This window comes from Aulonocara stuartgranti (genome assembly GCF_965226115.1).
Source record: "Aulonocara stuartgranti genome assembly, chromosome: 14".
NCBI lineage: Eukaryota > Metazoa > Chordata > Actinopteri > Cichliformes > Cichlidae > Aulonocara > Aulonocara stuartgranti.
This window is the reverse complement of record NC_138950.1, coordinates 6,318,137-6,331,690: the sequence shown is the minus strand read 5'-3', so window position 1 is coordinate 6,331,690 and position 13,554 is coordinate 6,318,137. Positions and strand designations below refer to the sequence as shown.

General features: G+C 40.7%; 2 protein-coding genes across 3 annotated transcripts in view; one reads left to right on the top strand and one right to left on the bottom strand.

Annotated features, from left to right (window-relative positions):
* LOC309721107 (uncharacterized protein) overlaps nucleotides 1-13,554 on the bottom strand; it is a gene marked incomplete at its 3' end in the record, with an annotated part of 85,611 nt that overhangs the window by 70,921 nt on the left and 1,136 nt on the right. The gene's annotated exons all lie outside the window — the stretch shown is intronic.
* Nucleotides 5-12,267, top strand: LOC309688296 (cytochrome P450 2F3-like). Of its 2 annotated transcripts, none has more exons than XM_082503921.1 (9): nucleotides 5-947; nucleotides 3,458-3,620; nucleotides 3,750-3,899; nucleotides 4,334-4,494; nucleotides 4,657-4,833; nucleotides 9,331-9,472; nucleotides 9,595-9,782; nucleotides 9,889-10,030; nucleotides 10,173-12,267. In XM_082503921.1, exons 1-9 carry the CDS (start codon nucleotides 510-512, stop codon nucleotides 10,352-10,354), a joined length of 1,743 nt encoding a protein of 580 aa, XP_082360047.1. In that variant the 5' UTR covers nucleotides 5-509; the 3' UTR covers nucleotides 10,355-12,267. The 2 variants fall into 2 exon arrangements, with proteins under 2 accessions (XP_082360047.1, XP_082360048.1); XM_082503922.1 differs by lacking the exon at nucleotides 5-947 and adding an exon at nucleotides 1,818-3,243 and having other exon boundaries at nucleotides 10,173-12,235.

Genomic DNA, 13,554 nt, shown 5'->3' with positions numbered 1-13,554 from the left:
AAAAACCTTTAACGTACAAACGAGATAATTATATTGTTTGAACAATAAAGTTTTCACGTTATAACATATCTTTTATTGTTTGAACATGATATATTCGTTTGCCTTAAAACATAGTGAAGTGGATGGCAGTGCAGATCAGAGTGCGAGAACATGGCTTGTTTATCGGAATTAATTAAGTTCTATTTTATGCTTGGATTGAGGCATGGGGAGATTTTCTGTTACTGAGCAGGTGGGACAGTATTGTGATAAGCATGCAGACACTCAGAAGAAACCTAAAACGCATGTGGCTATACTGGAGAAAGAATGAGTCTGAGTCGACTGAGGTGGCACGATTTCTTTTTGATCAACTGGAGGGACACGGGAGGCTCCATGGATACAAACTACACCAGCTGAACTGCATTTACACAGGTTATGTTGTCACGCAGAGTATACTGCGAGACATTTACTGAAATATCTTGACCCTTATGGGGTTGAGCAATGACGCAGAAATCACCTAATGTGACGCACGTATGTTAATCCTGGACCAAATTTCATGGCATGTTGACTTCTATGACAAACTGAAGCCTTTTGGAATCTGTATAAATGGCTGTATTGATGGCTTTTCTAGAGTTACGATTTGGCTTCAAGCCTATTCAACAAACAATGATCCCAAAGTCATTGCTGGATATTTCATAGTAAAAGTAGAAAAGAAGATGGGCACACCTGCCAGGATTAGCTCTGCTTTGGGTCATAATGGCAGAGATGCAAAGACTCTTGCATTGGATTATGGATCGAAACAGTTTTATTACTGGGCCCAGCAATCACAATCAGCATATTCAAGGCTGGTGAGCCTTTATGAGAGTCAGCACTGGAAAAATCGTTTCCAGAAATTAAAAGACAATGACTGTTTTTCTGGATGTTTTTTGGACAAGCAACTCATATTGTTTACATGCCTGAACGTCATCGAGGTATGTAACCACATTTATATTCTTTTATTGAGTCAGTGTGTGTCTGTGTGTTAGAGAGAAAGAGAGACACAGAGAGAGAAAAAGTTCGCTTTAACACCCACCATGCACATAAACCAGGCTTATTACCATCATGTTCAGGATATGAAAAAAATGCATATTTCACTGGCCGGAAACATAAAATCACAATGTTTAAAAAAAAGGCACGTGTGTGGTGCTTTTGGTCAACATGTTGAGCCAAAAGAAATGTGCTCTCGTGAGATTTTTTAAAAATTGTTAATATTTAACAGAAAGAGCTGCAACAAGTTGCACATTTGTGGAACACCCACATAATGCGCAGAAGCAGAAATGCAGTTGCTCCAAGTGGACGTCCGATTCTCATGTACACCATCCCTAATCTTGTTGTTGTTGTAAGTCAGAATGCGTATCTTTGTGCATCTGTAGATAAGAATTTGTGTGTGCATAAAAAAGATTTGTGTGTGTAAAAATATTTACACAAATTACAAATTCTTTTTGTTAAGGTCTGTTTACAGATACAAAGCAAAAAAAATAAGAGTGAAACTCTGCACTCAAGTTTCAACTTACGAGTACGAATTTTGACCTGATTTTTCTTCCTTTCAGCTGATTAGTCGATGTCATGTCAATCACAAATTTCACTATCCAATCAGAGAACAGATGGGTTTGGCTCCCGGAGGGGTGCTTTACTGAGCTGCAGGTCAAACCCACTTTAGAAAAACTAAATTAGTATTTACGTCTCTTTCAGTTGCCCAATGCACAAAGGGTTGAACTCATTGGATATCAATATAAACACAGTTTAATTCATTTGTTTTTAGATAAACAAAGAAACATTGTGCTCAAAATAATATAGAGGAGGGAAGTGAGACCGTAAGTGATGGAAGTGACGGGAGAAGGTAAGCGAATTATGCTGTAGGTGACGTCAGACGCCGGAGATTTGGAGGGAAAAAAAGCAAATGGTAGCATAGAATATAAAAAACGCTTTAAAACTTAAAGTATTCCTAAATTTAAAAAAAAAACCTTGAAGTATTCCAAATACACTAATCAATTGTCATTTAACTAACCACATTTGTCCAACTATCTCCAACACCCTGGAGGACAACGAAGAGAGTTTAGACGCTCTCCAAGATTTCATCGACCGGTGCTTCCACGACCTAGTAATGAAGAAGGCCCAGAGCGCATCTTCCCCGGCCAAAGTTGAGACGCCGTCATATTAAAGATTCAAGGCACCTAAAGCGCTTTATAATGCCACTATTCATTCACTCTCGCATTCACAAGCAAGCGGTAAGCTACAGTTGTAGCCACAGGTGCCCTGGGGCAGACTGACAGAAGCGAGGCTGCCATATCGCACCGCCAGTAGGCGGTAGGGTAAAGTGTCTTGCCCAAGGACACAACGACCTGGACAGAGAGCCCGGGGATCGAACCAGTGACCTCCCGGTTATAGATGCGCTTCCCAAACCCCTGAGCCACGGTCGTCCCCTATTAGACAGTTTTTGCAGAAGTCTGTGACCCCCAGCAAGACAGAACTCAATTGATAAAGACCTATCAAAAATGATTGCAAGAACAAATAGCTCAGAAGTGCATTTAACGTGTTTATTGTTGTGTGTCGTCTAGCCTGCCGCTGCTGTTGGTTTTGGAGCCGCAATAAAACATTTGACAGTTTTAAAAAAATTCTAAAAAACATAATAAATTAAAGGTTAACTAAGAAGAGTGGTTAATCAATAAGCTCACCAGTGTCCTATTCCATGCTTACGCAAACTCCCTGTTAAATATAAACAGATCTCCTATGTGTGACTGTCCTGGGTCTTGGAGCCAGGCTTTTGGGTTGCTGGCATATTAAGTTCTGTTTTTATTACGGTTTGATTTATCCTGTTCTATTAGTATAGTTTTACTCTTAGTTAGACTTTGCAGTCTTAATCCCAATTGATATTGTCTTTGAGTTCTTCTTTCAACAGGGCTCTCTGTTGCTTTATTTGTGTAGCTGTAGTGTGAACTTCATATTTCTCATAACCCTGAGTCTTGTTGAAATTTCTTTTTGCTTCTAGTTCCTTGACTTGCTGCTGTCTTGTATTTTTTTTCATTATTTTATAGTTTTTATATTATATAGAGCAGGATGGAATCTTGTGCAACTGTGATCTTAGCAGGTTTAATCTTAGTTCTGCTGTGGATGTTTAATATAAAACACAAAAGGAACTGGCATTTGCCTCCAGGACCCACTGCACTTCCTCTCATAGGAAACCTTCTACAGATAGACAAAAAAGCACCTTTTAAAAGCTTTGTTAAGGTAAGAGTTCACTTTTTTAAATATTTGTGCAGTTTTTTAAGTTGTACAATATATTTTCTCGTAATTTGAGGAGACTCGCATACTTTCTATAAACACACCAAATTTAACTTTAACAGCATGTTGGCATTTAGACAAAATTTCAGATGAATGCGCATTTAAATAAATGATTTATTTAATTTAAATGATTTAAATAAATCATTTTATCTATCTTTAGTTCAGTGAAACCTATGGGCCAGTGATGACAGTATACCTAGGCTGGCAGCGGACAGTAGTTCTGGTAGGATATGATGCTGTGAAAGAAGCCTTGGTGGATCAAGCAGATGACTTCACAGGCAGAGCCCCAACTCCATTAATACACAACCCTAACAAGAAATATGGTAAAGCGTGATCACTTAAATATGTTGTCTTTGTCAAGGCACAAGTGATTTTGTTTCCTAGTGTTTAATTCTTTCATGAACCAGCATGGCTTCTCTTCCATTACTTTGGTAAGTGGTTTAACCTTTCAGGTCTAGGGAGCAGTAACGGGGAACGCTGGCGTCAGCTGCGACGCTTCACAATGACCACTCTAAGAGACTTTGGGATGGGACGCAAGGGGATGGAAGAATGGATCCAAGAAGAGAGTGAACATATGAGGGCTCACATACATAAATTAAAAGGTATAATTTCAGGTGCTGAAAGGTCATTTCACATGCCCTAAATATTACAGGACACTATAACACTAATTGAATATAATCAGTCTTAAGTTTAGCAAGATAGAAACATACCACAGTGGGCTAATGCCACTAACCTATTATTTTCCAGTACTGAATTGACACCCACCACAGCCACCCAAAAAACACAATATGATCTACTAAAACAGTGTTTTTGTGAGCTTCAGGTTGTTAACACATCAGGATGCACAACAACTGATCTCAGAAAACACATTCAAATGCATGAAAACTGTTATTTGGGAAAGCCATGTGCCAACAAACATACTCTTTAAATCTCTTTAAAAAACTGACTAAACAGTGGGAAAGTTGGAAGTGTGGGCATGTCATAACTAAAGTGAAGTCCTTAGTTAATCTGACAGATGATTCCTCTTCTCTTGCAGGTGCACCATTTGACCCCACATTCTTATTGAGCTGTACTGTGTCTAACGTGATCTGCTGCCTGGTTTTTGGTCAACGGTTCAGCTATGAAGACAAGCAGTTCTTACGCCTTCTTACCATACTTTTTCAAATAGAAAACGTTAACAGCAGCCCTGTGGGTCAGGTAAATTAAAAATTAAATAGAAATGCTTTTTAATTTGGTTTTCATATTTTGTATAATAGTATATACGTCTTTTGAAAATCATACTGTAAAAATGATCCAAACACAGTACATGTATCATTGTCTCTTCACAAGAATGTATGTTGCTATGTTTCTTTACAACAGATGTACAACCTCTTTCCGAAACTCATGGACCATCTTCCTGGCCCCCATCAAAAAGTTTTTGCAGAGTATGAAGAAGTGAGAAAGTTTATCAAGATGAAGATCCAAGAACACAAAGACACATTGGACCCCAGCTCCCCACGAGACTACATAGACTCCTTCCTTATTCAAATGAACCAGGTTGGAAAACTTAAGCATAATTTATCAAAGAAAGCTCAAAACTCCAAATACTGTGTTTATTAATCTAGGCAATTAATATAATCTAAAGTGCTAAAAATTTCCTAATCTTGCTATGAATGATTTTAAACACTCCTCTGTGAATTGCCTTCTTGTGATGGAAAGGTTTGCATGTTGTTGGAGGAATTTGTTTGTGACAGAGTCTCCTAAGGCAAACTTGTCCTGGCTAAGGGACCAAATGAAAACTGATTCAGATAATCCCTATGAAGAAGGGTTTTGGGACAAGGAACATTATCTTTCTAGTGGGTAAGGAGCATGATGTTAAATTAAAAGACCCCCAGCTAGATGTGGTCAGGCTTATTTCAACACATTGCACAGGCTCTGGAACCAAACTCCTTTTGAGGGTCTGGACTCAGTGCCAATCTGGTGTTTCAATCAGTATACTTGTATCTCCTCAGTTTTTCACCTGCACATTGGAAGTTTCACTGGTGGACAAGTGAGTTGTTTCCCTGCCCCTTCCGGTTGGGGACTGTGCACTTACAGTCTTTTGCACTAATGTGCTTAACAACAGTTCAGAGTTCAAATTCAAATTTTATTTGTCACACACGCAACCATACACAGTATGACATGAGGTGAAATGCTTGTAGCTGTGCAATGCCCGAAATGACAGTGGTTTTACAGTATTTACAATTTACAGGTTATACAAAATTTACAGATTTAACTTAGAAATTTACAGTAAAAAAAATGTGCAAATAGCAGAAAGAGATTATAAATTATAGGAAGTGTGCATGAAGAAAAAACAGAGTGCATGTGGTGATGTGATATGTGTGGGAGAGTCCAGTCCTACACCTGGTTCAGGGCCCGAATAGCCTGGGGGAAGAAGCTCCTCCTCATTCTCTCTGTTTTGGCCTTAAGGGAGCGGAAGCGCTTCCCAGACCTCAACAGTGAGAAGAGTCCATTGTTGGGATGGGAGAGGTCCATCATAATCTTCCTGGCTTTGGACTTGCACCGCTTGGTGTAGATGGACAGCAGGTCAGGGAGCTCTGATTGAATGATGCGTTCGGCTGAGCGCACCAGTCTTTGCAGATCTCGTCTGTCCTGCTTGGTGCTGTTCCCAAACCAGGTGCAGAGGTTTCCCGTCAGGATGCTCTCGATGGTGCAGGAGTAAAAGTTCTTGAGCACCTTCAGTGGCAGATGGAAGTCTCTAAGTCTTCTGAGGAAGAAGAGACGCTGACGGGCTTTCTTAACCAGGGTGTTGATGTGACAGGACAATGACAGGTCCTGAGTGATGTGGACACCCAGGTATCGGAAACTGTCCACTCTCTCCACTGGCGTGCCACTGATGATTGAATTGAATGAATGCTTTATTGGTTTATTGGCCATATGCAGGTTGCCCCGCAGAGGAATAGGACCCCCCCCGACTTATACACACAACAAAGACATCACATGGGAATACAGTCGGAGATTGGCAGCGTTGCAGAGAAAACACTGAAAAATTACACAACAATGGGAAAAGTACAAGAGGAAAAAAAGAGACCTCTTCTCACGCTGGGCACCTATGGGAGGACAGCATGAGAACAGGAAACAAAAAAAACTCCTCTGCACAGAGAGCACATTAATGTCCACATCACAACATTAGAGCACGTGACTAGCCTCACTGTAGAACTGAGGGGCTTGTAATTCCTCGCCTGCTTTGTAGTGAAGTCCACGATCAGCTCCTTAGTCTTGCTGATGTTTAGGAGGAGATTATTCTCCTGGCACCAGGTCTCCAGGTTCCTAATCTCCTCCAGGTAGGCCGTCTCGATGTTGTCGGAGATCAGGCCCACAACAACAGTGTCGTCAGCAAACTTGACAATGGAGGTGGTGTCTGATGTGGCTACACAGTCATAAGTGTACAGTGAGTACAGCAGGGGGCTTCAAACACAGCCCTGAGGCGCTCCAGTGCTGAGTGAGATGGAGACTTGTTTTGCCACCCTCACTGATTGGGGTCTGTCTGTGAGGAAGTTGAGGATCCACTGACACAGTGATGAGCTGAGTCCTAGATCCGTCAACTTGGTGAAAAACTTAGAGGGAATTATTGTGTTGAATGCTGAACTGTAGTCCACGAACAGCATCCTAACATAACTCCCTCTGCCAGTGTCCAGGTGACTCAGGGATGTGTGGAGCAGGTGAGCTATGGCGTCGTCTCTGGAACGATTAGTCCAGTAAGCAAACTGAAGTGAGTCGATGGTGACAGGAAGTGAAGAAGTGATGCGATCTCTTATCAGTCTTTCAAAACACTTCATTACAACTGAAGTCAGTGCTACTGGACGGTAGTCATTGTGGCAAGCGGGCTGTTTGTTTCTTTGGAACAGGGACAATGATGGACTGTTTGAAGCACGTGGGAACCACTGCTTGGGCCAGTGAAAGGTTGAAGATTTCCGTGAACACCGCTGCTAGCTGGTCAGCGCAGGCTCTCAGGACCCGGCCAGGGATTGCATCTGGTCCTGCTGCCTTCCTGGTGTTCACCCTCCTGAAGGTGTTCCTCACGGCATGCTCTGTGATGATGAATGCATTGTCTTCACTGGTGCACTCCGAGCGCGCGCAGCCGTTTGTTGTTTTAATTGCTGCGGTGTCATTCTGTCCACTTTTTTATGGACAGAATTTCTAGGTGTAGCAAAGTGGTGGAAGGATTCCACTTTGGGGGTCTCACAATCTCCCTGACCTTTACAGATTATGTGGTTCTGTTGGTTACATCAAGTGATGACCTTCAACTTGAACTGGAATGGTTTGTAGCCAAGTGTGAAGTGGTGGAAATGAGAATTGGCGCTTCCAAGTTTAAGGTCAAGGTTCTCAGCTGGAAAAGTGCACCCAAGTGCTGCTAGTGGTTAGCTTTAAGTATCTCAGGGTTTTATTCCCAAGTGAGAGGAGAGGGACATGGGAGATTGACAGATGGATTGGTGATAGTTGCAGTAATGTAAATGATATCCAGCTGGTGAAGAGAGAGCTGAGCATAAAAGTAAGGCCTTTGATTTACTTGATTTCAGGTTCAAGGTTCAAGGTTCTTTATTTGTCACATGCATAGTTATACAAGTATAACACACAGTGAAATGTAGCCTGACACGCTCCTCGACATGTGCAAAAATTGGGGGGGGGGTGTGTAGAGGAAGAACATTATATATATATATATACATACATATAGTATATACACTGGGTGAATGTGCAGTAGTAGCATTTACTGGTTAATCTATGTCCCTCACATCTTGCAAGGGACATAGGTTAACCAGATTAACCATTGACCACTACCCAGAGCTAATGAGCTCTGGGTAGTGGTCTATGGTTTAGCTCTGGGTAGTGACTGAAAAAGAATAAGACCATTGTGTAAACAAGCACCAAAAATGACATTTCTTCAAAGGGTGGCTGGTTTCTCCTTTTCGAGACAGAGGAAGGAATCCGGTAATTTTGGAGGAACTCAGAGTACTTATTTGTAACACCCTATCGACAGGGGCTCTGGGTTCTGTTGTTACACCGGGCTTGGACCGGCAAAAGTGACTCGAAATAGGCACTCTGGTGGAGTTACTTTGTGTGTGTGAGGTGCTGTCGTAGAGCTTGATTTATTTGTTTGATTTATTTGTTGTGAATAGAAGTAATTATGCCACAATAATAAGGGAACATTGAAAATATACAACCCGTTGAGGGGACAGATGACATACATGCTTGGGCAATGGAAAGGTTTTATTTTTTGGATTTCTTTTGTTATACTTTAGCTATTATTCTCACATGCAAGTAAAGTTAATGGGATAAATCAGGAATTAGTTCATTTCTCAGGAGAGAAATGAAAAGGGGGAAACTGTTTCGAAATAAATATATATTGTTAGTGCTTATTTTCTGTTTATATTGTTTTATAGAGGCCAGTGTAGGAAAACGCCCCTGGACATGGACTCTGGAACACAGAAAATGCAGAGGAAGAAACACAGACAAACCAGCAACAAACACAGGAAGACACAGGGCTTAAAAGACAGAGGGATAATGAGGGAATGATACACAGGAGGAGAGCAGAGCTGGGAATAATCACACATAACCATGTTCTAATAATAATAATAATAATAATGGATACTTTATTGATCCCCATGGGGAAATTACTCTAGCTGACCTGCATTGGCTACCCATTAAATACCACATCCAGTTTAAAATACTGTTGCTTACATTTAAAATTACCAACAACACAGCACTGAGCTACTTTAGCAAACTCCTTAAATCGTATGTTTCTGCCAGAGGGAACATTGACACTGAACACGGGTCAAGTCTATTAAAGTAAGATATGATGGTAAGATAATAACTGATGACAAACAGATGAGATTATTCACCTCAGGTGTGCAGAAACAAAGGGCTAGAAGCCAGAACAGATCAAGATGCACACACAAATATACACTCACACAGACAGAAAGAGAAAAAATATAAAGAGAGACAGATTGAAGTACAGAGAAGCACAGAAAAACAATGACAACTTTCTTCTCTCAGGAAAAGGAGATTTCCACAACTGAGTTCCACTATGACAATTTGATCTCTACAATAATGACTCTGTTTCTGGCTGGAACACAGACCACCAGCTCCACCCTGAGATATGCTCTTAGCGTGCTGATTAAATACCCCCCAAAACAAGGTAAAACTGTGAATTTACTTTATAATACATTCAATACTAATACATTATGGTTAGGAATACGTCCCTTGGTGGACGTATAAAACAAATCAGAGTGGTAATCATTTCTGCTTTGCTGTGTCCAGAGAAAATGCAGCAAGAGATTGACACTGTTATTGGAAAAGGCCGTTGTCCCAGGATGGAGGACAGGAAGTCCCTCCCTTTTTCACTTGCTGTCATCCATGAAGTGCAACGTTTTCTTGACCATGTCCCTCTCAGCCTCCCTCACTACACACTGAATGATATATCCTTCAGGGGTTATACAATCCCAAAGGTATTCTCAATTCCAAGATCTCATGTGTATTACAGAATCTATTGTATATCAAGTCAGAGAATAATGTTGAAAGCAGCAACACTAACAAGATATATGTTTTGAATAGGACACTGTAATTATTCCGCTGTTGCACTCTGTGCTAAAAGAGGAAAAGCAATGGGCCACTCCCAGGTCCTTCAATCCCCAGCACTTCTTGGACAATAATGGCAACTTTAAGAAAAGTCCTGCATTCATGCCATTCTCTGCAGGTAAAGAGTCAACACACAGTTATTGATCATCCAGTTCTTTTGCATGTTAAATCATGCAAAAGAATAATTTTTTTCCAAATATCTTGATATTTACAGTGAAAAGCAATTATTTTTAATCAGAGTCCTTTGTGTATCTCTACAGGGAAGAGAAACTGTGTTGGCGAGTCTCTGGCCCGTATGGAGCTTTTTATCTTTATAGTATCATTGCTGCAGGATTTCACTTTTTCCTGTGCTGGAGGCCCTGACAGTATAAACCTCATTCCTGAAAACAGCAGTTTTATGAATGTGCCCTGCAGATACCATATCATGGCCACACCTCGTTAAAAGAGATGAATTTGTTCAGACAGAGTTATAGTCTGGTTGAAGCACTCCAACAAGGATGTCTTCATCAGCTTCTTGTGAAACAGTGATTAGATGTTTATTTTACAGTTAGTTTGCTAGTACCTCACTGATGTAGAACACAAGACCATCACATGTAAATCTTTTACCTCAACACAATTGCAATTTGTGTTTTTTCAGTCATGTATTCCTTTTCTTTAGTGAGTTATTTTTTCTTGTATTAATTAGATTTTTTTTTCTCTATCCAATAAAGATTACTACTGATTTTAACCAATAGTTACTTTTAAAAAAAACTACACACCTATCAATGTTAGATTTGTATTGTTTATTGTCATTTATGCTTAGAAATATTTAACCATATATGCTTAGAGGTGTACAATCGATTGTGTAGTGATAGGATGTGTGATCCTTAATAGTCTTCAAAGGCTTTGTGTGCATTCCAGAGTGCTCTGGCTTTCACACCCACATTCTGGGAGCATGGGAGAGGTCGTACATTGTCTTATTGTTTTATGGTAGGATGAACGTATCTATATCTGTTTTAGGCTAAGTGCCTTTTGTTTAGATGAACTGCTGGACTTCAAGATTAGCAGGTTTAGGGAAGTCATTTATGGGGTCACACTCTGACCCCCCCCCCCACACACACACACGCACACTTACACAACGCACAGGCAAGGTACTCTTTGTTTGTATGTAGACGTCATATGTTAATGAACCTATGTATATTCATGTAACCTCAATAAAAGAGCAGTGTTACGGGGGAGCGGACGAGAGCGACTGGGGTCAAGCGAAGGAACGGCGCTTGTCGTGGTTCTCTCCCTCAAAACACGAAGAACTTTGCCTACTTGGTGTTTAATGCTTTTTGCTGTGCAGTTGAATTGTCCTTAACGTTCCAGCGAATAGGTTTATGCTACAAACCTATCATTCAACAAATTGTAAAAGCTTTTATGTAAACAGTCTCATCATTGTTGTTAAAACTGTACAGAAAAAAATACATTAATTAAGTCTAACACGGACTTCAAAGTAAATTCATTTAAAATTGCTCTCCTGTGTGAGACGTTGCTTCAAAACTAACATCTTAGTATTGGCTTTTATTACATTCACTCTTTGATTGTTTGATTGTTTCAGGTTTTTTTTCATGAACACCAAAACTAACAGCTCTAAATAATTACATTTTTATGGAAGAAGGTTATAAAAAGTAAGTGGATAACTTGTGGGATTAGTTGCGCTAAATTTAAGACTATAGAAACAGAGCGCTCACTGTGAAACCGACCTCAAAGCTGAAAGCTTTAAGAAACACATTTTAAGTAATTATTTTAAAAATAGAACAGGCAAAGTTTATCATCTCATCCACATCTATCTCCGACCACCAAACCCGCAACCTCTCATCCAACATCCAGACCGCTAAGTCTGCAAGCCTTTACCTCCTTGGCTGTCTTGCTCATGTAACAGTTTGCTGGTCATGCAACACAGAGCACCTGTATAAAAAAGCCCAAAGCCGACTGTACTTCCTCAGGAGGCTGAGGTCTTTTAACATCTGCAGGAAGCTCCTGAGGATGTTTTACCAGTCGGTGGTTGCTGGAGTACTTTTCTATGCTGTGGTGTGCTGGGGGAGCAGCACAGCAAAGAAGGACTCATCCAGGCTGGAGAAACTGATCAGGAGGGCTAGCTCTGTGGTCGGCATGAAGCTGGACACTCTGGTGACAGTGGCAGAGAAAAGGACATTAAAGAAACTGATGGACATTATGGACAATGCCAGACATCCTCTGCACACGGCCATTAACAACCAGAAGAGTCTGTTCAGTGACAGGTTGCTTCTCCCAAAGACAAGAACTAACAGACTTAAAAACGCCTTTGTCCCACACGCCATCAGACTGTTTAACTCCTCCCTGGAGGGGAGAGGGAGGGGAAACAGGAGGACAAAGGAAGGGGGCAACAACTAAGCTGTAGTGCCTCTTCACCTCACTGTGCAATACCTTTTGTGCAATACTTTTGTAAATAGTCAACGGTGCAATAGACTCAATACTTGAAATGTGCAATTCACTTGTATTTTTATTTTTATTCCTATTTATTCTATTTATCCCCTTCGTCTGTATATATATATATATATATATATATATATATATATATATATATATATAATATTCTGTAACTCTGTAACTTTTGTCGGTGCTGTGCTTTTTTGGAAATCGAATTTCCCAGAGGAACCCACCCGAGGGATTAATAAAGTTCTATCTAATCTATCTAATCTAATCTAATCTCTTCTGTGGAAATTCCAGAAGATGATGAACTCATTCTGGTGTAAATAATAACTTGTGGCAAAGGATTTATGTTTATTCTTTTGGATTTGGATTATTTAGCATTGTAGTTGCTCATTTTTAACATGTATTGTTGAATGTTATGGTTGTGACTAGAGATGGACCGATCCGATCGGTATCGGTCCGATACTGACCTAAATTACTGGATCGGATATCGGAGAAAAATAAAAAAAATAAAAAATGTAATCCGATCCATTAAATATCACGAAAGCACCTCGCAAAACTTGCAACACGCCGTAACTCACCTCAGAACGTTAGCACGTCGGAGCAGTATGCATCACGTGATAGAGCGGCTGTGGCATGCGGGACCTGTCGGTGGTCTGGATAGCATTTGGAGCTTCGCTAGCAACCCGGCATTTCATCTCCCATAAAGTTATCCCCGAGAGAAGTAAAGCAAGTGTGTAAGTCCATCTCTGAATGTTTGTAAAGCATTCCTGCGTTAAGCTTAACAAGCGACTGCCTCTTCTTGCTGTTACTTCAATCATGAAACTGCTTAACGATCAGCTGATCGGCTTTTCTGTCGCGAGTCCGTCTCTCTTGTTTGTTTTTGGCCCACTTTGCACCAGAAAGAGGAAACCAGCGGCTGAACAACAGCAGCACGTTTAAGCTTGATAAGCTGTTGTTAGAATGTATTTAATATTACTTTCTACACCAGGATCTTTTTCTACGTAGCTGACGCTGGTAACTGTGCAGGGGCGGATCTTGCAAAGTTTAGCCAGGGGGGCTGATAGGGCATGAACAGGGAAAAGGGGGCACAAAGACATACTTTGAAATGTACATTGTGCCTTGGTTTAGAGTGTCTGGAAGAGAGTCCTGTCTCAGTCAATTATAGATGATGTGAGAGGGCGGGTGTGTGTGTTTAGGGCACGG